General features: G+C 61.1%; 2 protein-coding genes across 11 annotated transcripts in view; one reads left to right on the top strand and one right to left on the bottom strand.

Annotated features, from left to right (window-relative positions):
* CHKA (choline kinase alpha) overlaps positions 1 to 5,727 on the top strand; it is a 61,706-nt gene extending 55,979 nt beyond the window's left edge. For all 7 annotated transcript variants that reach the window (XM_042904811.1, XM_042904809.1, XM_042904807.1 and 4 more), the window contains 2 exons: positions 1,173 to 1,254; positions 5,494 to 5,727. In XM_042904811.1, the coding sequence (XP_042760745.1) occupies positions 1,173 to 1,254; positions 5,494 to 5,553 (142 nt within the window). In that variant the 3' untranslated portion in view covers positions 5,554 to 5,727. The remainder of the gene's footprint in view (positions 1 to 1,172; positions 1,255 to 5,493) is intronic.
* A 2,381-nt stretch (positions 5,728 to 8,108) lies between these two features.
* TCIRG1 (T cell immune regulator 1, ATPase H+ transporting V0 subunit a3) lies at positions 8,109 to 19,495 on the bottom strand. Of its 4 annotated transcripts, XM_042904800.1 has the most exons (21): positions 19,422 to 19,492; positions 18,358 to 18,572; positions 16,905 to 17,025; positions 16,452 to 16,530; positions 15,556 to 15,776; positions 15,370 to 15,455; positions 14,714 to 14,840; positions 14,550 to 14,632; positions 14,296 to 14,389; positions 14,004 to 14,216; positions 13,349 to 13,493; positions 11,028 to 11,167; positions 10,777 to 10,934; positions 10,603 to 10,693; positions 9,926 to 10,044; positions 9,622 to 9,835; positions 9,228 to 9,356; positions 8,983 to 9,087; positions 8,786 to 8,903; positions 8,358 to 8,535; positions 8,109 to 8,259 (listed from the first exon to the last, which is right to left on the bottom strand). In XM_042904800.1, exons 3-21 carry the CDS (start codon positions 17,019 to 17,021, stop codon positions 8,181 to 8,183), a joined length of 2,496 nt encoding a protein of 831 aa, XP_042760734.1. In that variant the 5' UTR covers positions 17,022 to 17,025; positions 18,358 to 18,572; positions 19,422 to 19,492; the 3' UTR covers positions 8,109 to 8,180. The 4 variants fall into 4 exon arrangements, with proteins under 4 accessions (XP_042760734.1, XP_042760733.1, XP_042760735.1 ...); XM_042904799.1 differs by lacking the exon at positions 18,358 to 18,572 and having other exon boundaries at positions 19,422 to 19,495; XM_042904801.1 differs by lacking the exons at positions 18,358 to 18,572; positions 19,422 to 19,492 and adding an exon at positions 18,252 to 18,311.
* Between the last annotated feature and the right edge of the window lie 1,672 nt (positions 19,496 to 21,167).

The following is a 21,167-nucleotide window of genomic DNA, read 5'->3' as shown; positions in this document are numbered from 1 at the left end:
ATGGTGCCCCAGACTGTAATCCACGTGTAAGACTCAGCGGAACAAGGCCGTGCCATCCAGGGCCTGCACCCTCTTGTCGCCCGATGCTCGTGAAATGGTGGGCACCATCCATTAATGTGTTTCTTCTAAAAAATAATGACAGATTGTGAGCATTGGTTCTGAGTCTTGCTTGTTTAACTTTGTTTCAGCAGCTCTCAAAGCAGGGCTGAGAAACTTCTGGATTTTGTAGAGGTTCCGACCCCTGTGTATCGTACACACTCATCTCCCAAGTCTGGAGGCTTGAGTTACTCCCATCCTGTGGGGTCTGTTACAACAGGAGATTCTCGCTAAAAACGTCTCCGTACCTCTGACCCACCTTGTTCTGTCCAGCCCACTTAGCACAGATCATGTCTTCCAGATCCTGGTCTTCAGAAGTGTCCACACCCCTGTTGCTGAGCATGTGGCCAGCCCTGCCGTCCCCGGGGCTCCCCCTGCAGCACGGAGCTTCCCTCTCTGGTTCGGGAATGGATAGAAAATAGAAAAATGGAGAGCCAGACAGGAAGGGGAGCCCCAAGGGACGTGTAGAGGGTCAGGGAGTACAAGCAGGGGTGAGGAGGATACTAGAGCATTCAGTGAAGCCCACAGGCACTGTTGTGAGGGGGCACGTGCGTGGGTTCACGGTGACCGAGGCCACGGTGCAGCGTAGAGATGGGGACTGTCACACCCTCCTCTGTTTCACCGCTGTGCTGCGAGGGCAGGGGTGAGGGTGGGGCGGCATCCAGCTCCAGGAAGGGTGGTGAGTTATGCAGAGGCCTGCATTTTCCCCCTCTTGCTGCACAATGCGCGCTGAGGGTTGCTGGTGCCATGGGCTCACACGTGTAGCAGAGAGCGTTTCTTTCCCAGCGTAGCCCGTGCCTGCCTGCGTGGCCCCCAGGGCCCCCGTTGAGTCCCGTGACTGTGTGACTGTCGCTGTCCCACTCGGCAAGTCCACCCGCCCCAGCCAGAGGTGGGCGGAGCCGGCAGCCGTGCTCCCAGCTGCTCGCTCCCTGTGGCGTGTAATCCCACCGAGCTGGCCAGGGCAGACCCAGTTTGCATCCAGAGGAGGTAAAATGCCCACCTGCAGGAAATTCCGTCATCGGGCCCGTGGCTGGTGCCACCCATCTCACGTGCGTCTCCTGCTCTTGTAATTACAGGTTTGCCCTTGCGTCCCATTTCTTCTGGGGACTTTGGTCCATCGTACAGGCCAAGATTTCTTCCATTGAATTTGGGTACATGGTATGTTTTGGGGGTGGTTTTCTCTTCTATTCTCAGAAAATTGTTAACGATGTCTGTGAATGCCTGGTGGTAAATGACCGCTCTTTGCAGAGGGCTCCCTGTGCCCCCGCAAGTTGTGAATGAGGCGACCCGGCACCAGGACAGCAGGCTCAGCCCAGGAAGCTGAGGGTTAAAGGCTGCATAATTTAACCCACTCTCACTGGCTCCGCATCTGCAAAGGCAGGTGACCAGCAGGCCAGGCCTTCCCTGCTCCAGAGAAGTGCTGTGTGGTCCTGTGGTTCGCCTGGGGGATGTAGAAATCGGACCCTAGAGGTCCAGCCCTTGACCTCAGTCCCTTCGGACACAGGGGACAGCGAGTGAAGGAGCACGATGGGGTCTGCCTCTGTGTTTTCCTCAGCTGTCACGGCTCCGTTCTCCGTCCTGCAGCACCCCACGTCGTGCGGGCGGCTGGTGCTGACTCATTGAGCCGTCCTGGTTGCTGCAGGCAAGTTTGACAAGCCAGGCTGTCGTTTTCTTCTAACTTTAGGAAGCGTCCTTGACATAGACAGTTTTAACCTCGAGTTAAGCCCTCTGTTGCCCCATGGTGAGTGTTGGGAGCATGTTCCAGGGCAGGGGCGTGTAAAGTCTCTAGTGAGCACCTTGCTTTGAGACAGGAGGTGGGAGTGACTAGTTCTCTGATCCCCTAGTCCTGTACGAGGCGGAAGGTTGGTACTGCACAGGTGGTGTCAGGCCAGAGAAGGGGAATATGGAGTTTTGAAGCAGATTTAGTCACGTCCAGTGATTATTGTAAGGCAAAGTAGACATCAAACAAATACTACCAAAGATAAAGAATAATTTTGTAATAATAAAAGGATCGATTGATCTAGAAGACATTAAGAAAATCGTGAATGCGTCCATACCTTTCTTGCTTCAAAAGACGTAAAGCAAAACCTGAGAAAACTGATGGAGAGAGAGGCGGACCCACAGAGCAGACCTCCCCCTCCCTTGGTGACAGCAGAGCCAGAAACACAGCAGCAGGAGGGACGGAGGAGTGGACAGCACTCTCCCGGCTTGACGTAATTGATGCCCACCGCAGAAGGTACATTCTTGCCCATTGAATATGGAATGTTCATCAAGATGGACCGTATGCTGAGCAGTAGAAAATAGGTGTCAAGTGGAAAAGAATTGAAATGCAGAGAATATACTCTGACCCTGGTGGAATTTAATAGGATATCAGCAACAACAAAATCTTGAAACTTCTTAGTTATTTGGAAATTAAACAGTACACCTAAATAAGCCCTGGATCAAAGAAGAAATGAAACAAAATATTTCAAAGAAAATTATAAGGGAACACAGTATATCAGAATTTGTGAGATGTAGTTCGAGTAGTGTTTAAAAACTTGTGGCTTTGAAGGTTACACATCTGTATTAGATAAGAAAGTTTTCAAACCAGTGACCTTAAGAAGCTAGAAAGAGAAAAACAAGCTTAAGCCCAAAGTCAGTAGAACTAAATAAAAATAAAAGCAGAAATCGTTGAAATAGAAAATGAATGGGGGAAAAAAAAAAAAGAGAGAAAGTCGGTGAAACCAAAAGTTGGTTCTTTGAAAAGTTCAATAATAATTATAAACTTTTGGTTATACTGAGCAAGTAAAAGAGAAGACACATGACTGATACCAGGTATAAAGAAGACATCACTACAGATCCTACGGATGTTAAAAAGGGTAAGAGAATATCATGAATAACTTCATGCCAACAGATCGACAGTGTGCACGTGCAAATTTCTTAGAAAATACAAATTACCAAAACTGACATAACAAATGACCATATACTTATTCAATAAATTGAATTCCTAATCAGAAGGGAAGAAGAAAAACTGCCTTTATTTTATAGGTGACATGATCATGTACATGAGTAAATATAAAAGAATCAGTAGAAAAGCTAGTTAAACTATGCTGGGAGTTTACTGAGGTCACAGGATACAAGGGCAGTGTATAAAAACCAGCTGCATTCCCATAGGGTAGAAATAGTTACAGATGAAATTTCACCATATTGACAATGGCATAAAAGTATGAAATACTTAGGCGGATAAGGTTTTTAAAATATGTGCATGACCTGTGTACTGAGAGCTGTAAAACATTGCTAAGAGAGCCTAAATGGAGACAGAGACCACATTCATGGCTTCAGGAGACTCAGTATGAAGAGTCTGTTCTTCCCAAACCGATCTCCAGAGTCTCCACGATCCCAGTCAAAACCCCCACAGGCTTTTTGGCAGAAACTGATAAGCTGATTCTAAAATGTATGTGAAACTAAAACTAAGGAACCAAGTCGGAAGACTCGTTCTGCCTGATCTCGAGATGTATCGACACAGTGGGGCATTGGTGGAAAGACGGACGTCGGTCAAATGGAGCAGAGTCCACTGCCCAGAAACAGACTCACACGTAGAGCCAACCAGTATTCGACAGAAGGGCCACAATAATTCATTGGGGGAAAGAAAGTGTTGTGTTTTCAAAACTGATGTGGGAACAACTAAATAGCCATATGGAAAAAATACTGAACCTTGATCTCCTGCCATACACAAAAGTTAACTTGAAAGAGACAACAGACCTAAATGTAAAAGCTCAGACCACCACGTGTCTGGAAAACACAAGAGAGAAGCTTCCTGACCGAGGCAGAGGTTTCTTAGGTTACATAAAGCACCGACCATAAAAGTAAGTTGGGCTTAATCAAAATGAAAAACTTTGGCTCTTTGAATGACATCCTTAAGGAAATAAAAAGGCAAGCACCAACAGGAGAAGATGTTGCAAATTTGTATCTGACCAGGACTTGTTTTTAGAATATAGAAAGAACTCACAACTTAGCAAGAAACCAAACCTCCTTTATAAACAGGCAAAAGATTGGGACACTGCACAGAAGATAAACAAATGGCCAGTACACATCTTTTTGTCTGCATAATGTAATTAGTCATGAAAAGAGATGCAAATTAAATCTCCAGTGTGATTCCCTCCACACCTGTGATGGTGGCTAACACTTTAAGACCCTGACAGTATCAGACGTTAGCAGGAATGTGGAGCGGCCGGAACTGGCGTATGTTGCCGAGGGGGCTGGTGAGAGGGTCTGACCGGTCTGGAAGACAGTCCGGCCACACGTTTACCGTACAGCCCGATAGTCTTCTACTGGGGCATCATTGATCCAGGAGACGTGAAAGCATACATCCACGCCAGGACTTGGGTTCAGATGCTCACAGCAGCTTCCTGTGTGATAGCCCTGAAATGGAAGCACCCTCCATGCCGATCAGATGAACGGATAAATGTGCCGTGTGAGGTCCAGATGATGGAGAAGTACCCCGCAGTAAGCCGGAACGAACCCAGATGCTCACCACAGCACGGATGAATCCCAGAAACGTTATGCCGAGTGAAACAAGCCAGGCAAAAGGGTACAGACCGGGTGACTCCATTTATGGAAAAGCTTTCTATTAGCAACCCGTACTGATCGAAATTGGTTCAGAGGCTGCCTGTGGCCAGGCGGCGGGGTGGGACCCGTGGAAACTTGAGTGTGCCGGAATATTCTTTATCGTAACTGTGGCGGTGCTGCTGAACTGGATGTATGCGTTTGTGAAAAACGTCCAACCGTGTGCGTGAAGGAGTTAATTTTTGTGGCGTAGAAGTTACACCCCAACACCGAGTTGTGAACAGCGATGCTGTGATCTTCTGGCAGTTAGCGTCACACGCTTTTCAGTTTGGAGCAGGTGCTTAAGAGATCGCGTCGTCCACCCCGACGGATGGATGGGGGAGCGGGCCCAGAGACACACGGTGGCTTGACCGTTCTCGTTCCCGAATGCCCGGAACGCGAGACCAGCTTTTCTTACTTCCCTCTCTCATTCTGGGCAGTAATCATGCCGTAGGGGGTTCCAGAAAACCCATGGTGCGTCCTTTCTTGCACCTCTGTCCTCTGCTTCCTGACGCCCCCGGGACCTTTTCCTTTGAGAGGGGAGCCTTTGTTTGCATCAGTGTCTGCGGCGTTCCGGTCGACAAGATGGGGCACCGTGGCAGCGCACAAATACGTAGGCGGGGGTCCCGCCTGGATTGCAGGGCCAGGGTGGCCAGGGTGACTGAGCTTGGTGCCTGGGCTCCCGGACAGCCTGCGGCAGCCGGAGCTGCTCTGTGGCCTTGGTGGTTGGGGCCCTGCCCTGCGGGGGGGACGGGACGTGGGCGGCTCTGGGCGGGAGTCCTTGGTGAGCCTGCCCTTCCTTGTGTCTCCTAGGACTATGCCCAGGCAAGGTTCGATGCCTATTTCGACCAGAAGAGGAAGCTTGGGGTGTGAGTGTGGGAGGCGCCAGCGGCTTCATCCCTGGACCGTGCAGGGGCGGCCGAGCCAGAGGGGCCCTCGGTGCTCCCGACTGCCGCACCTGCGGCAAGAAGGCTCGGATGTCTCGCTGCCCAACGCAGATGTGTATGATACGAAAGACCGTATTAAAACTGAGTAACATTTATTTCATATCTTGTTTACGATTTCACTAGGACTCTGCGATGAGATCGGGAAGCAGAAATATAGTACAATAGTGCAATATCTCAGAATCCTTTTAATCTAGGCAAGGCATCTTGTGTCCGGGGCCTGAAGTTTTCAGTCAGATATGGCAGACAGCAAGAGTGAACCGTGTTTCTGCGGGTACTTTTTTTGGTTAACGTTGATTTTTTCAAGGATGTGAGTGAACGTGCTGGTGAGCACGGCAGCCAGGCTCTCTGGGGTAACGAACGATGTGTGTAGACACCGCTCGCTCCCGAGGGTGGCCCGTCAGCCGGGACAGACTGTGATGTCGCTCTGCGGCCTGGCCGCGAGTCTCCGAAGCTGCTCCTTCACCTTCTGGTCCACGTGGCGGACGCACGAGACCGCAGACGGCTCGGGAGGGGGGTGAGCCGTTGTCTGCGTCCCGTGACCGTAGCCCCCGGGGACCGGTCAGGCCGGCGCGTCGCCCCCTAACCGGGCGCTTCCCCCGCCCTGCTCTCCTCCGTAACTGAATGTGCTTCTCTAACCCCAGCTTCGGGGCGGGCAGGCGGCTGTGGCCCACACAGAGCCCACGGCCGGCCGGGGAGCAGTGTGGGGTCCTGGGGACACACACGCCTCCCGGCTGCCTTCCCCGTGGAAAGCGGGGTTGGCCCGAACGTCTGCAGCTTTTCTCTTCCTCCTCTGCCTCTGCTCGGGGATCCTGTGACCGGGCTGGCTGCCCTGGCATCGTCCTGCCCGGGGGCTCACTCTGCTGGGGGCCGTGGGGCGCCGGAGGCCCGGCTTTGGCCCTCGGAGGTGCCCCTGCCCTCGCTGCCCCCCGTGTCCCTGACGGGTCATTCTGGTGGGAAAGAGCAGCCAGTATACGGAATGTGGGGGTGTGGATGCGGTAGGCCTGTGACACCCATATATATTAAATGTCCTTTGGGATGATTTTTTTTTTACTCTGAACTCTTATTTGAATTGTTATTTTGTGCATACATTTCTGCTACCAGAGATTGTACTATACAAACAATAAAAGCATACAAACCGATCCTCACTGTCACCCTTGGGTGTGTCCTAAGTGTCAGGCAAGGCTCCCAACCCACCCCCATCCCCGTAAAGACCCCTACCTAGAAGGATGTAGAAACTGGAAGCAGTGGTATATCCCGGAGGAAACTGAACGGTTGCCTTGGCCAAGGCAGGAGGGACATTTTCCACTATTCACCCTTCTAGACATTTAAAATTTTAACCAGGTGAATGTGTTTTGGTATCTGAGCAATAAACGGTCCCTCACGCCTGCGTAAGCTCTCACCCAGAGTGATGCTCCCCCCTCCTTCCTGTGCCCACCCAGGCTCTGGCCTGTGGCCCCGCCAGCCACAACCTCCCCACCGCGTCTGGGGGCTCCGAGCAGGGCAGTCCTGGACCCAGGGGACGGGCTCCTCCCAGCAGCTGGCCAGATGAGCGCCAGGCCACCCGGCTTGCTGTGCCCAGGGCCTTGCTGGCCTCAAAGCGGCCTTTGTTCCCGGGGCCTCCTGCCGGAAGAACCACTTTGCAGCTCTTCGGCCCGAGCAAGCAAGGCCTCTGAGAAGCACTGGTGCTGCCTCCTAGCCGGTGGTGGGACCCAGGCCAGAAAGACATGTGAAATGCCATCATCCACCCCAGCAGCCGGAGGATGGCCTCAGGGGGACAGGACCGGTCACCCAGGGAGGGATGGGAGAGACCACAACCTCCCCTGAAGGGGCGGTGGGGCCTGGAGGCCAGTTCAGCCTCACCCGCGGGGCCCTGGACAGCCTCTGCCCTTCTCTGCAGGACGGTGGCGTGTGTATGTGTGTAATCACTGCCCCGTGTGAAATGCGTGCGTGTGTGTGTGTGTGTGTGTGTGTGTGTGTCCTCGCTTTGGACCATCGTGAGTGCCTGGGGTGGGGCTGGCACCAGGGCGTGGAAGTATTGGCCCATCTGTGCCAGACATCACCCTTCATGCCCAGAGTATCCGGAACGTTCTCTTACAGCCAGTGTGCGCATCCCGTGGATGAGGAGCTCACTCCCCACCAGCTCAGCCTGGTAAGACACTCATTCGGAACTAGAATGTGCTGGAAACATCTCTCCTGGGTCCTAGTTCTGCCCCTACTTCACCCCAAGGCTCTGGGATTACTGCAGATGTGCCGTGGGGCCTCTCCCCAACTTCTCAAGGCTCTAGATCCCACACCAGGGCCTCCCACCCCGCTGTACCCCGCACCAACCTCAGCTGCAAAGGAGGGGACGAAGGAGACGAGCGTAAAGCAGGGTGCAGGGCCCACGACACCGGGAGCCCCGTGGGGGTGGGACCGGCGCGAGCCCAGAGCCCGGCCCTGCCTGCCCAGCCCCCGGCACCGCAGACAGGACTGACACGCAGGTCCCAGTCCTACATCTTTATTTCTTGTCTCCGGAGCTAAGGGCAGGGACCGGGGTGCGGCCACAGACAGACACTAGCCCTCCTCTGAAGCGAAGGTGAAGGGGCTCAGCTTGTAGCCAGTGCCTGAGTAGAACTTGTTCTGAAACTCCACCCTGGGGGTGAGCAGGGGAGAGCCGGTGAGGGGAAGGCCCTGGCCCTCGCGCTGCGCCCCCCACCCCCCGCCCCGGGGCCGGCCAGGCGGGCCTCTCACCAGTGCAGCCGCAGCGCGTGCAGGAAGGCCGAGAGCCCCTCCATCACCAGCAGGATAGCCACGGTCAGCACGGCGAAGGCGGCGAAGATGGGGACCAGCGCCACGGCTGCCACGCCCAACTTGCGGCCCAGGCCCAGGCCCGAGCGCATCACCATGGCCCACAGGACCTCCGACAGCTCTGGGGGGTCGGGGAGGCAGCAGTGGGGGCCAGGGCCGAGGGGGCGCCCGCCCAGCCCCCCGCGGCAGCCCGCCTTCCTGTGGAGCCGGTGGGGGGGGGATCTCCTCCAACATCCTCCCTTTACAGAGGGGACACCGAGGCCCGGAGAAGTGACCCGCCCAGGCCACCCAGCCGGCAGCTCTGAGCGGCAGAGGCAGCCAGGACTCGAGCTACGGCCGGCCAGCCCTCCCGCCGCGACCGGGTCACTCACGGGCGTGGGCCAAGCTCAAGGCCCAGAGGCGCAGGTAAGAGGCCGTGTTGGAGATGCAGCCCAGGCAGAACTCGATGGTGTGGATGGCCTGGTGCATCAACACCTCGGACAGGACAAACTGAGGGGCGGGCAGCTGTGAGGGGCGGGCCGGGCGGCGGCCGGCACCCCACACGCACACCCGGGGAGACCACACCCACCTCGGCCGCCTCTCCGTCCTCCGGGCACCCCGCTTTCTCCTCATCAGGGCCCCAGCCGGCCACGGATGCATCGGAGGAGTCCAGAATCTCGGACTTGTCCTCATCCTGGGGGTGGGGAGCAGGTGGCATGAGCAGGGACGGGGCCCGGGCCGCCGCCGCCGCCCGCTCGCAGCCCCTCGGAAGCCGAGAGGAGGCCGGGGTGGGGTCAAACCTCCCGGCAGCCCCCCCCCCCCCGCCCCCCCTACCGGCTGTCGGCCAGCGGGCCCCCTCCGCGAGCGGCTGCGGTGCCGCCAGCGCAGGAACAGCGGCGTGCCGAGCAGCAGGACGGGCACCATGACCAGGGCCAGGATCACCAGTGCTGACTGCACCGCTTCCTGCGGGGGAGGGGGTCCCAGTCACCGGCCCCCTCTGAGCCGCGCCGCCCCAGCCCAGAGAGCCTGCGGCCGGCCCCTCCCCCCGGGGACATGGCTCCGCAAGGAGTCCTCGGAGGGGGGAAGCTTCCAGCACCCACTGCGCCGGCCCTCCTTCCACCTCCCCGGCTCCCCGGCGGAGGGAGGCCTGACTCGCGTCCCCGATTCTCAGATGAGGCTCCCAGTGGCCCCGTAGCGGGTGCGGGCCGGCACCCCCGCGCCTGCGCACCTGCCCGTGGAAGAGGGGCTGGTTGGTGGGGCTGCGGGAGAAGAGGAACATGTTGATGAAGTGGATGAGGATGCTGGGGGCCGAGGCAGCCCTGGCGGCGTAATCTTGCAGCCACTTGTAGACGACGAGGAAGACCAGGTAGCCGAACAGCCCCAGCAGGAAGACCAGCTCCGGCAGGGTCTCTAGGAGCAGCCGGTGCCACTGGCCGAAGTGCCTGCGCCGGGAGAAGGGCGGGGTCGCCGGGTCACCCACCCGGCCGCCCGGCCCCGCCTGCCCCGGTGTCCCCCGGAGCCCGGGCCCTCACACGTGGTTGAAGACTCCCAGGACCACCCCGAAGGTCATGTGGGTGACCCCTAGGATGACGGACATCTTCATCTTGAAGGAGTTGAGGAAGCTCAGGTGGTTGACGGCCAGGCTCCAGATCTGGGGTGGCAGGAGGGACGGGTGTCACGCGGGGGGCTCCCCGCCCGAGTCCCTCAGCAGCCCGTCTGCCCCCGTGGGGCCTCGGCACGTCTGTGGCCCACCTGCCCGCTGTGGGGCAGCAGAAGGGAATGGCCCAGACCCCAGCTCTTCCTAGCTAGGGGACACTGAGCCTGTGATCCTTGTGCCTCTGCTTCCTCATCTGCAAATGGGGACGGTGCTGATGGGGTTGTCTAAATACCCCATCACGTCACGTCAAGGGCACGGAACGGTGCCCGGCGCAGCAGGCCAAGAACGAGCCGAGGGCCGCCCTTACTACCATACGCTTCTCTGCTTTCTGAAGCCAGGGGAGCCCCCTCGTCCTTCCGGACCCCCACACCTCCTGCACCGGCACCAGGCCCGGCACTCGGGAGGGGCTCAGCGAGCATGGCTGAAGGGCGGGGGCAGGGGGTCACGTCAGGTTCAAGGTTGGGTCAGGGTCAGCAGAGGAGCCCCGGCCCGGCCCTCCCACCTGCCTGCACCACCACCCCCCGCCCCCCGTGGCAAGTGGCGGGGACTCACGGGGTCGATGCCGAAGGGGTAGGGTCCCAGGAAGACGCCGCTGACGTTGGGGTCCAGGGCGAGCAGCGGGTGCTGGGCCAGGAACGCGTCACTGTGGCAACAGTACGGGGTGGGCGGGGGCTGCGGGGGGCGGGGGCGGGGGGGGGGGGCTGCGGCGCCGCGGCCGGGCCTCACCTCCAGTCCGACTGGGTGGCCATGGCCGCCACGCTCCAGCCGGAGGAGAAGATAGCAGTGGCGCGGCTGAAGCACTCGTTGTAAATGAAGCCGGTGTAGACGGAGAACAGGCCCATGAGCAGGAGCAGGTAGCGGCCGCTGAAGAAGGTCTGCCAGATCTGGGGATGGGGGGGGGGGGTGCCGTGAGGGACCGCCCCGGGCCCCCAACCCACGGTGGCACCGTGGGTTGGGCCCCCCAGGCCGGCCCTCACCTCGTTCTGCGCCGACTTCACGGCCGGCCGGTTCTCCGTGAGCACCATGGCCAAGGCGAAGAGGAACATGAGCAGCCCGTGGCCCACGTCGCCGAACATTACGGCAAAGAGGAAGGGGAAGGTGATGATGGTGTAGGGTGCTGCGGGCAGAGGGGCCAGGCGGTCAGCCAGGACCCCCAGGGACAGGCCCCGGGACCCCAGGAAACGGGGAGGGGTGCTGGCGAGGCAGGGGCGCCAGGCCGTGTGTCTGCGTTCCAAAGCCCTGGCTGTGTGACGGCGGGCTAGTGACTTAACCTCTCTGAACCTCCGTTCCGACATCTATAAACTGGAGGTTCAATACTGCTGCTTCGTAGAGCTGCTGCCCATGAGTTTATCAGGGCAGTACTGGTGGGCCGCAGCACTCGATGGAAACCGGGTCCTGCTGCTGTTAAGAGAGCTGCAAGCATACACTCGGAAAGAACAGCCCGGTGGCGGTCCTGACCCACACATGGCAAGTTCCGGAAGGCCCAGCTGGTCGCTTAACCTCTGAGGTCTCACTCTCCCTTCAGCGAAATGGGAAAAACCCCTAACGGGCGTTACGAGGACCACAACGCACATCCCTGTGAGGAGTGGAGTCGTGTCCCTTCCAAAATGATACACTGGAGTCCTAACCCCCAGTCCCTCAGAAAGTGGCCTTAATTTGGAGGTAGGGTCTCTACAGACGTGATCAAGGCAAAAGGAGATCAGCAGAACAGGCCCTACCCCGCTAGGAACGGCGTCCCGATAAAAGGGGGGAAACTTGGGGGTGCCTGGGTGGCTCAGCCGGCTAAGCGTCCGACTCTGGATTTCGGCTCGAGTCACGATCTCGCGGTTTGTGAGTTTGAGCCCCGCGTCCGGCTCTGTGCCGACAGCGTGGAGTGCTTGGGATCCCGCCCCCCCCGCCTCTTCCCTGCTCATGCTCTCTTTCAAAATAGACTTTAAAAATTGGGGGGGGGGGCGGATTCGGACACAGATGCATTCCGTGGGAGAGTGCCGCTTAAACGTGAGGGTGGCCGTCTCCAAGCCAAGCACGGAAGTCGGCCTGGGACGGAGTCCCCGTCAGAAGGAAGCGGCCCTGCGGACACGGGGATCTCGGACTTCCAGCCTCTGGACTGGGAGACGAGAAGTACCCGTGGTTTAAGCCCCCACCTGTGTGCTTTGCTGCACCAGCCCTGGCGGACTGATCCCCCCCAAAGTGACTGCTCCAAGAGCTGGGGGCATTTTGTCAACTGGCCGCCTGGTGGTCAGGCTGCCCTAGCTGGACTGGCCTCTGCTAACACGGAGGGCTGTGAGCACGCGAGACGGGAGGGGCCCAGGTCGAGCTCCAGGATGCTGACCCCGCGGGACGGCAGGCCCCGAAGGACTACATGCGGCCCTGATCACCGTTCACTCGATGGTTCCATTCTCACGTCCTGCCCGGGCCACCTCGGGGGGGGGGGGTCCCAGCACCCTGCCTCTAGCCCCCTGGGTGAGGCAGGACCCTTCCTTGGCCAATTACTAAGTCCTCTCCAAAAACGGGTCCCACCGTGGTTCGCCTCCTACACCCATTCTTTGGGCTCAGAGACCCACCGTGGTCCCCACCCGGTGACACGGGGCCGCTGGGCCACTGGCTACACTGCAGCCAGCCTGCTGCAGGGAGAGCCGTGTCTGGAGGGAGAAGAACCAGGCAGGTGACAGACCAGGTGCCCCAGGAGTGCAGAGGGGGCTGGGGAGGGAGGAGAGCCAGCCCCCTGTGGCCCCCCCCCCCCCCGACTCCCAGCCCTCAGTTTTCCCCCCTGCCCCTGCGGTCCCTGACTGGTTTCTCCCAGGAGCACCTCTCTTTAATTGAGTCCCCACCTCAGGGTGTGCTCCTGGGAGAGCCCGACGGCCCCCAATTCACGCTTCTCACAAACACGGTGCGGCCTAAAAGCGCATCAGTGGGCCGGCTAACTCTGACCTCAAGGACTGCTGCCCTGCGATCTGATGACGGGCAGCCTTCCCAGCACCGCTCTGAAGGCCGAACTATGCGTCCCATTTTACAGATGTGGAAACTGAGGCTCAGACGAACGAAAAAATGTGCCAAGTTAAGTGGGACCTCAAACCTGAGCTGTTTCTACGGCAAAACCTGTTCTTTGCACAGCCCCGCGCTGGACCCCTCGTAAGCCTCGCTAGGGGGCTTGCTGGGGATAAACACAAAGTTCCCACGCGGCCTCCCCTTGCCCCCCACCCCCACCCCCACCCCGGAATGCTGGGAGTGTGCTTCTCAACCTAAGAGGGCGGGACGGGCCCAGTGGGGAGACACCGCGGGGCTCCATGGCTCTCACCGGGATTGACCTCCTGGTAGCGGCCCACGCCGTAGGCGTCCACGATGCCTTGGAAGCTGGCCGTGAAGCAGTTGGTGCGGATGAGCGTGGGGGGCATGTCCCGGCAGGGGATGCGGTGAACCACGGCACTCACCCCTGCCTCGCTCTGGGGCACCGGGTGGACAGACAGAGGGATGAGACGGAGGGCGGGGACCTTCAGGGACCCTTTGACACGCCCAGCCAGACCCGGCTGGAGAGGCGGGGCTCCCTGGGCAGGTGCCTGGGAGACTCCTCCCCTCTGTGCGAGAGGACGACCAGCCCCACCTGCCCCAACCGCGGGAAATCCCGGGAGAGCCTGAGATGAGCTGACCCAGGAGAGGGAGCCCCATCGCTACACGTGAGAGCCGACGGGGCGCCTGCAGACGGCCGTGACACCCATTTCACGGATGCGTAGCCCCAGGCTCCCTCCGACGGCCCAAGATCCCCCAGGCCAGGGCCTGCTGAGCTGGCCTCCAGGGTGCTCTGGCCCGTCCCAGGGCTTCTACGACCTCGGGATGGCCGAGGCCATCAGGGCAGCCTCCCCGGAGGAAGGTGGGGGGGGGGGCTGGGCAAGGCACGGCACCGGGAACAGGCACCCGCCTGGCAGGGGGGGAGGTGGGAGACCCGCCGCACTCACCGAGCTGTCCTGCAGCGCCTGCTGTAGGGTGGGCAGGTCGCGCGCGGCACACCAGCCCTCGGCGATGAGGCACTTGTGCGTGGCGCTCACGCTGCACTGGTTGAGGGCCAGGTACACGGCCTTCATCTTGCGGATCTGCACCTGCCAGGGCGGCAGCAGCTGCTGCACGCGGGCCAGCACCTGGCTCAGGAAGCGTTCCGTCTCCCCCAGGACCTGCGGCCGGCGCGGGGTGGGGGTTAGGAGGGGCAGGGGTGCGGCGGGCGGGGCGTCCAGCCTGGCCCCCAGCGCCCACCTCCTGCAGCTCGTGGCTCTGCTGCTGCACCTGCTGCAGGGCCCCGAGGCGGCCCTCCTCGTGCTCCGCGTACGGAAAGATGTGGCAGTGGAAGCTGGCAGGGAGGAGGGGTGACGTGAGGGGAGGCCCCGGGGGCTCCGGCTGGGCAGAGGCGGAGTAATGGGGCAGAGCGGGGGACAGGGTGGTGACAGGCAGGGGCCTGGGCACAAGCGCGGCGGGCGCCCAGCCCCCCCCCCCCGCCCCCCCGATCTCACCAGTCCGTGATCTTGCGGATCTTCTGCCCTATCTGCTCGCCCCAGTAGGAGATGAGGAAGGTCATCCACGTCGAAGGCTCGCCCTGCGGGAGGGGGGCCCACTGTACCTGCGGTCCTGGCCCCACCCGGGACGCACCCCCAGCCCGGGCCTCCCCGGCCCTCACCGTCACGGGGTCCTCTAGCTGTTGCTCTGTCTCCCGGAAGCTGGCGATAAGGAAGCCACGACAGGCCCTCCAGAGCAGGCGTTCGAGGGCGGCGGCCTTGGAGGGCTCCACGGCACCTGCCACAAAGCTGCCGGGCCGGCCGGGCTGGGCGGGGGCCGCCCCAGCTTCCCCCTACCTAGCCCCGGCCAGGCCCCCTGTTCAGGACAGTCTGCCAGGCACGGTGCCCTGCTCCCAGGGAGAAGGCCGGAGCCTCCCCACCCCGGCAGGGCCCAGAAGAGGAGAACCCGGGGCGCCTGGGTGGCTCAGTCGGCTGGGCATCCGACTTCGGCTCAGGTCGCGATCTCACGGTCCGTGAGTTCGAGCCCCGCGTCGGGCTCTGTGCCGACAGCTCGGAGCCTGGAGCCTGCTTGGGATTCTGTGTCTCCCTCTCTCTCTGCCCCTCCCCCACCCACACTCTGTTTCTCTCTCTCTCAAAAATAAACAAACATTTAAAAAAAAAAAAAAAAAAAAAAAAAGAGGAGAACCCGCCCCGAGCCAGGGAAATTCTGGGCCAGAAGGAGGAGGCCGGGGGGCAATCTGAGGGTGGGCGAGGAGAGCACCGGACAAGGAGTCCGTCAGGGCCTCCGGCTGAAAAGCTTGAAGCGCCCCTTACTCACTTGACTCTCAGGTCCTGGTGGGGGCCCCCGGGGGGCTGGAGCAGGGGGACCCTTTCCGAGGGCCCGTCGGCGTGGGTGGCTGCCAACTGGGAGCCGAGAGGCACCGTGAGCCCCGCGACCGGACAGGGGCCTGGCACCCCCAGCCCCACGCGAGCCTCCCCGCCTCCCCCCCGGGCTGGAGCTGACCGGCGGGCCGTGGCCCTGGCCCAGCACGGCAGCGTGGAGCCACAGCTGGTGCAGCTGGACCTGCAGGGACTGCTGGTTGCCCCGCACGTCCCGGAGCTCCTGTGCCAGGCGGTCCGTCTCCTCCTGGATGCGCAGCAGGTCCCGGGGCGGGGGCGCGGGCAGCCTCCCCTCCGGCCGGGACAGCACCTGCCCGGCCCGCCGCACCTCCTCCTGCAGGAACACTGGGTGCGGAGGGTCGGGCGTCGGGGGAGGCCGTCCGGGGGCCAACACCGGCTAATGGCCACCGTTAGCCGAGGGCTGCCTGATGTCTAGGGGGTCCCGAATGCCGCCCCAAACTCCGCTGGCCGCCAGCTAGTCGATTCACTGGATCCGAGACCCCCAGAAAAACCCCAGGCCAAGCCTGTATCTCCTCCCAAGCGTGTGTGGACTGCTTGCCCGCTCCAGGGCCCTGGCCACGGCCCCCGCCCAGGGCCTGGGCCCCGCAGTGGTGGTCCAGGGCAGGGGTCCCTCTTGTCCGGGTTAAAGAAGCAGCAGCTCCTTGGGGCACCTGCCCCTGGATACTGGCCTCTGCCCACCCCAGTCCATCTGTAGCAAAGAAAGCTCTGTCTGAGCCCCTCCCCTGCTTAGAAACCATGGTGGCTCCCAGCAACCACTGGATGAGTTCCTAGGCCCTCACACGGTATTCGAGGTCTCTTCCAAGCAAGCCCCATTGTCAAGAACCCCCCCACAGACCCCCCCACAGACCCCAGCTGCCCTATCCTGGCTCTGCAGGGCCTGGCCTGGACCTCTCTTCTCTGCTTTCCACCTGGGGCACCAGGACTCTTCCTTTCAGGCCAAGCTCGACTGGCACCTCCTCCGGGAAGCCTGCCTGGGATGTGGGCCTGGGGCCAACTCACAGAAGGTTTTCTCCAACTCCTCGCAGCGTCGAACATCCCCCACGAAGCGTCTCTGGAAGGCGCTCACCGAGGCATTGAGCTGTGGTCGCCGCACAGAGGCGTCAGTTTTCTGGGGAGGGGGCCGGGGAGGTCCCCACCCAAGGGCCCAGGCTTGGCTCTCTACAGGCCATGGCTGCCTCCCTCTCCCCCCGCCAAAAGGTGTGAGGACACCATGAACCTCCAGATGCCCAGCTGGAGACGGACCAGGCCCTGCGTGCCCCGGGGACGGTGTGACGGGGCCCAGGAGGCGAGATGGCCTCAGCCGTGCGTAAGGCTGGCCTTTCAGGGAGCAGAGGACCTACGGCAGAGGCTGCTGGGATTCAGGCACAGCCAGGGGCCGTGTGGGGGTGGCGTCGCACCATCTAGGACGCCTAAGGACAAGCCCCGCCCCCACGCGCGTCCGGCCCCACTCACGTCTCTGAACTCCACGAGACCCAGCTCGCCAAGCTGGCTCACGCAGGTATAGGCAGCGGAGGTGGGCAGGAAGAGTTGCACCAGCACGACCTCCTCGCTCCGGAACATGGAGCCCATGGTCCTGTGGGACGGGCAGGGGGTGAGGGCTCAGTCGGCGGGGACCACAGACGGCTCCCCGTCAAGTAGGGATTCCGTCCGCCGCGGCGCAATCCATGGAAGGTCCCGCTACCAACCCCATCTGACAGACGGGGAGACTGAGGTCTGGGGAGCCTCAAAGCGGTGCTGAGGTCACACAGGAAATAAGCGTGCAACTGGGAGCGGACCGACCTCACGGCCTGAGCCACAGCCCGACCTCACTCCAGCTCTTTCCCAGCGGGCTCTGCCCTGTCCCGGACACCCACCCCTGACCGCTGGTGGCACCGGCTCTTCTCACACTTGCCCTCTGCTCCCACTGTCCCTCCTCTGTGGCCTGCCCTCACCTGGGATCCTGATCACCCTCGGCGCCCCAGGCCAAGGGTCACCTCCAGCAGCCGGCCTCCTAAGTGCCACGGCCCTCGCTGGCCATGAGCCCTTGTCCTTCTACACCACGGAGCGCCCATCCGTGACCCAGACACCCAGCACTGAGGTTGGGCCTGTCCCCACAGGCAGCTGGAGCCCTGCTCCCTCCCTGAGGTGTCTGGGTGTGTGCTGAGGGGGTGGGGTCTCCGCCGGCTCCCCTCACTGAGGCCCGAGATGCCTGGCGGCAGACATGCCCCTGAGGCCCGGACTGCTTGGCAGCTGCTGTCTACACAGGGGCGGAACAGCCTCCCAGGTGTCGAAATCCACAAAATGAAACTGGAAACTGACACGGGCAGGAAGGGCCCGCCGGGGCCCTGCCCAAATGCCGAGGGAGGAGGCCCCGCAGATGCCCTGGCCCACAAGCCAGGACTCCATGGCCCCTGCTCTGGGGGCCCAGGGGCCAGCCACTTCCCCTCTGTGGGACTCCGTCTCCTTAGCTCCCAAACGGTGGGGGAAGGGGACAGACACGAGTGAGGTCCCCAACTGAGAGGGTGACCAATTGGCACCAAAGGCCCTGCCGGCTGTCTGGGCCGGTTGGGGCCAGCCCAGCTGGTCACTTCCGCCCCCCGGGGCCTGGGTTACTTCAGTCTAATGAGGGAATGCAGCCCCGGCCCCAGCCTGGAAGAGGAGAAAAGGCTGAGAGGCAGCCCGAGGCCGCAGAAGCATTGGGCCCTGGACAGGGAAGGGTGGGCAGGAGGGGCTGGGTTCCATCCCCAGAAGGCTGGGGACCAGGGTTCAGAGCCCTGCCCAAACTCTGACTGGCTGTGTGACCTTGGGGGAGTCTCTCCCCCTCTCTGGACTTTCACTTCCTCTTTGGGTAAATGGGACTTGGCCAGCCCCAGGAGAGACAGGACCTGGGTAGGGAGTAAAAATAATGAGAGTTTACCCACACTACCTCTAAGTCTAACGGCAATCCTGGGGGGAGAGGACCCCGTAGGCCTGTTTTACAGACGGGTCAATGCACGTGGAGAGTTGAGGTCTGGGATCAGGTGGTCAGCAGGTGGCCGAGCCAGGCAGGAGCCCGGCCCTGGGGCTGCGGGTCTGGAAGTCCCAGTGCACAATATGTGCTCAGAGGAAATATGTGTTCTCTGCCCTGAGCACCCTGAAAGGCTGGAGGGTTGTAGGGAACCAGGTCTGGGGATCCAAGGGTCCAGCGGCCCCACGCTGCACCCTTCACTCACAGGGCCTCACCCGCGGCAATTCCCTTGGCGACAAGGACAAGCTGGGGTGGGCCCGGTGTGTAGGGAGCTGGTCAGACCCCTCCCCCACATTTTAGGACTCCACTGGCTCACCCCTTCCCCCCATCCTCCCTGGCCCCTACCCAAGCCAGGGGCCACCCCAGTCCCTTTGATGGAGCAAATGAAGTTTCCTCAGTTCTGTGGCCTTCAGGGTCCAGACTGCAGCCCTCTCCTCACTCTATGTCCCCTCCTTCTGGTCCCTCAGGGACTGAGGCCAAGGCCAACTCCAGGAACCCCCAGATCTCTCCTCTAAGCCCCTGACCCAGGGATGAAAGCTGGACTGGAGGGGAGGGCCTGAGGCCTCTTCTCTTCCAGACCGGTAGGCTCTGGAGCTGGAGTGACCCTATTTGCCTCTAGCTCTCCCTCTTTGTAGTTGGGTGGGCCTTAATTTCCTCATCTGTAGAATGGGTCCCGCCCTCCGAGGAAGATGCCACAGAGAAAGCTCTGAGCGCCACCAGCGCGCCACCAGGCCCAGCGGAGTTGGGCTCAGTAGTTAGTGGCTGTTAACTCCCCATCTTCCTCTTCCTCTTCTCTTTCCCCCTCCTCCTCCTCGCCGCTGTGGCCCCCACCAAGGCCTGACACCCGGCGGGCGGGCCGGCAGACTGAGTCTCATCCACTGATCCAGCTGGGTGGGGGTTCCAAGATCCCCTTCCGGGCGCAGGGCGAAGCGAGGGTGGCAGACGGGGCTGCGGGCCCTGCAGACCCCTGCCGGGGCACTCACCCCCGGGCCAGCAGCACGCGGCGCCCCTCGGCTCTGCGCTCGGCTCCCGGCACTGCGCTCCCCGCCGCGGCGCCCACGCAACTCACTTTCCCCGGCGGGCGGGGCCGCGAGGGGCGGGACCACGGAAGCCCCGCCCCTCCCCGTCCCGTCCGGGCCCCGCGGTCCCCACCCGGAGTCCCGCGAGCCGCTGGAAAGGTCGCCGGGCTCCGGCTGCGACCCCGCCCGCCCTAACTTCCTGAGGGACCATTGGAGGAGTGTGCCGAGGGGCCCAGAGACCAGAGCGCGGACACAGACCAGCGCCGACCGCGCACGCCTACGTGGCCCGGGGTGCGGGGAGGCGTCCGGGGATAGGGCATGGGACGTCCCCCCCCCACCCCCCCAAACTAGAGGCCTATGGCTGAAGGTCTCTCATGAGACCGCAGTTGCACCGGATCCTTCCACCTTCCTGCCCCTGACCACCCGGGGTAGGGCCCTAAGCTCCAGGCCCAGTGCTCTGTGCCCTTGGGTAGGTGCTCACCCTCTCTGGGCCTTTTTCCTCAATGGCAACAGGACATGGAGGGCCAGGCCATGTTATGTCCTTCCACTCAGGGCTGGACACCCAATGTTAGCTGTCGCTCCCCACCCCCCCCCCCTGCAGCTGGGGGCGCCCTGGAGACTTTGGTCCTGCCCCAGCACCCCTGAGCCGAGGTTCACACCTGCCCAGCTGCCTGCCCTTTGAACGGACCAGGACCATACCCACCGGGGACAGGAGGTGCAAGGGGCCCCTCAACTCTAGTGATCCTTGAATCCCACATGGCAAGGTCCTCTGAGGGGTGGAGTGGTGGGCAAATGGAGCCCCAGAGCTGGGGGTGGAAAGTACAGCCAAGGTCAGTGTCCTCTGAAAAGTGGGGGCCCCCATCCTGGGGCACTGTAGGCCTATTTCCAGGGTGGGGAGGACCCCTCAACACAACCAAACAGCACCAATGGGGGCCTCAGGTCAATACCTCCTGGTGCAGGGGAGACCAGGACCCCACTGTTACAAAATGGCATTAGAGGTGCATGTGCATGCACACACACACACACACACACACGCAGTTTCTGACAAGTCAGAAACGGGTAGAACCCAGTCCGGAGCTGGATAGCCTGACCCAATTTTTTTTTTTAATTAAGAGAGAGAGCAAGAGAGCGGGGGGGGGGGGGGGGGGGGGGGGGGAGGGCAGAGACAGAATCTCAAGCAGGCTTCACGCTCAACACGGAGCCTGACACAGGGGTCGACCCCGTGACCTCGGGATCACATCCTGAGATGAAATCAAGAGTTGGACGCTCAATCCACTGAGCCACCCAGGCGCCCCCTGATCCATTTTTAGAAGTGTTCTGTTTGTCTGTGTACAAATATAGGCTCCGTGACAATTATCTAATGCTGGTTCTACCTGGGAAAAGTGAAATTAGAGGTGATTTAGGAGTTTTAAGCCTGCCTCATTATTGCAGAGCTCTGGCATCCGACAGCCACCGGGGCTGGCCGGGGGCTAGGCGCACAGACACTTCCCGGGGACCGGTCTTCCCTTCCAGGCCTGCACTCGCTCCTCAGCTCTGCACCTTGTTCCTTAGGCTGTGGGGGCCCAAGCAGGTCCTGGGCCACCTCAGCACCAGATGGCCCAGCTAGCAGCAGTGAGGAGAAAAAGGGGTGTCCTGGGGAATGAGTTGGGGAAAGGGTGGGGTTCTTTGCTACAGGCCTTCTCAGAGCCTTGAACGTGGTCACACGCGGTG

This window comes from Panthera leo, chromosome D1 (genome assembly GCF_018350215.1).
Source record: "Panthera leo isolate Ple1 chromosome D1, P.leo_Ple1_pat1.1, whole genome shotgun sequence".
Classification (NCBI taxonomy): domain Eukaryota; kingdom Metazoa; phylum Chordata; class Mammalia; order Carnivora; family Felidae; genus Panthera; species Panthera leo.
The sequence above is the reverse complement of the archived record's forward strand: the minus strand, read 5'-3'. Positions and strand labels throughout refer to the sequence as shown.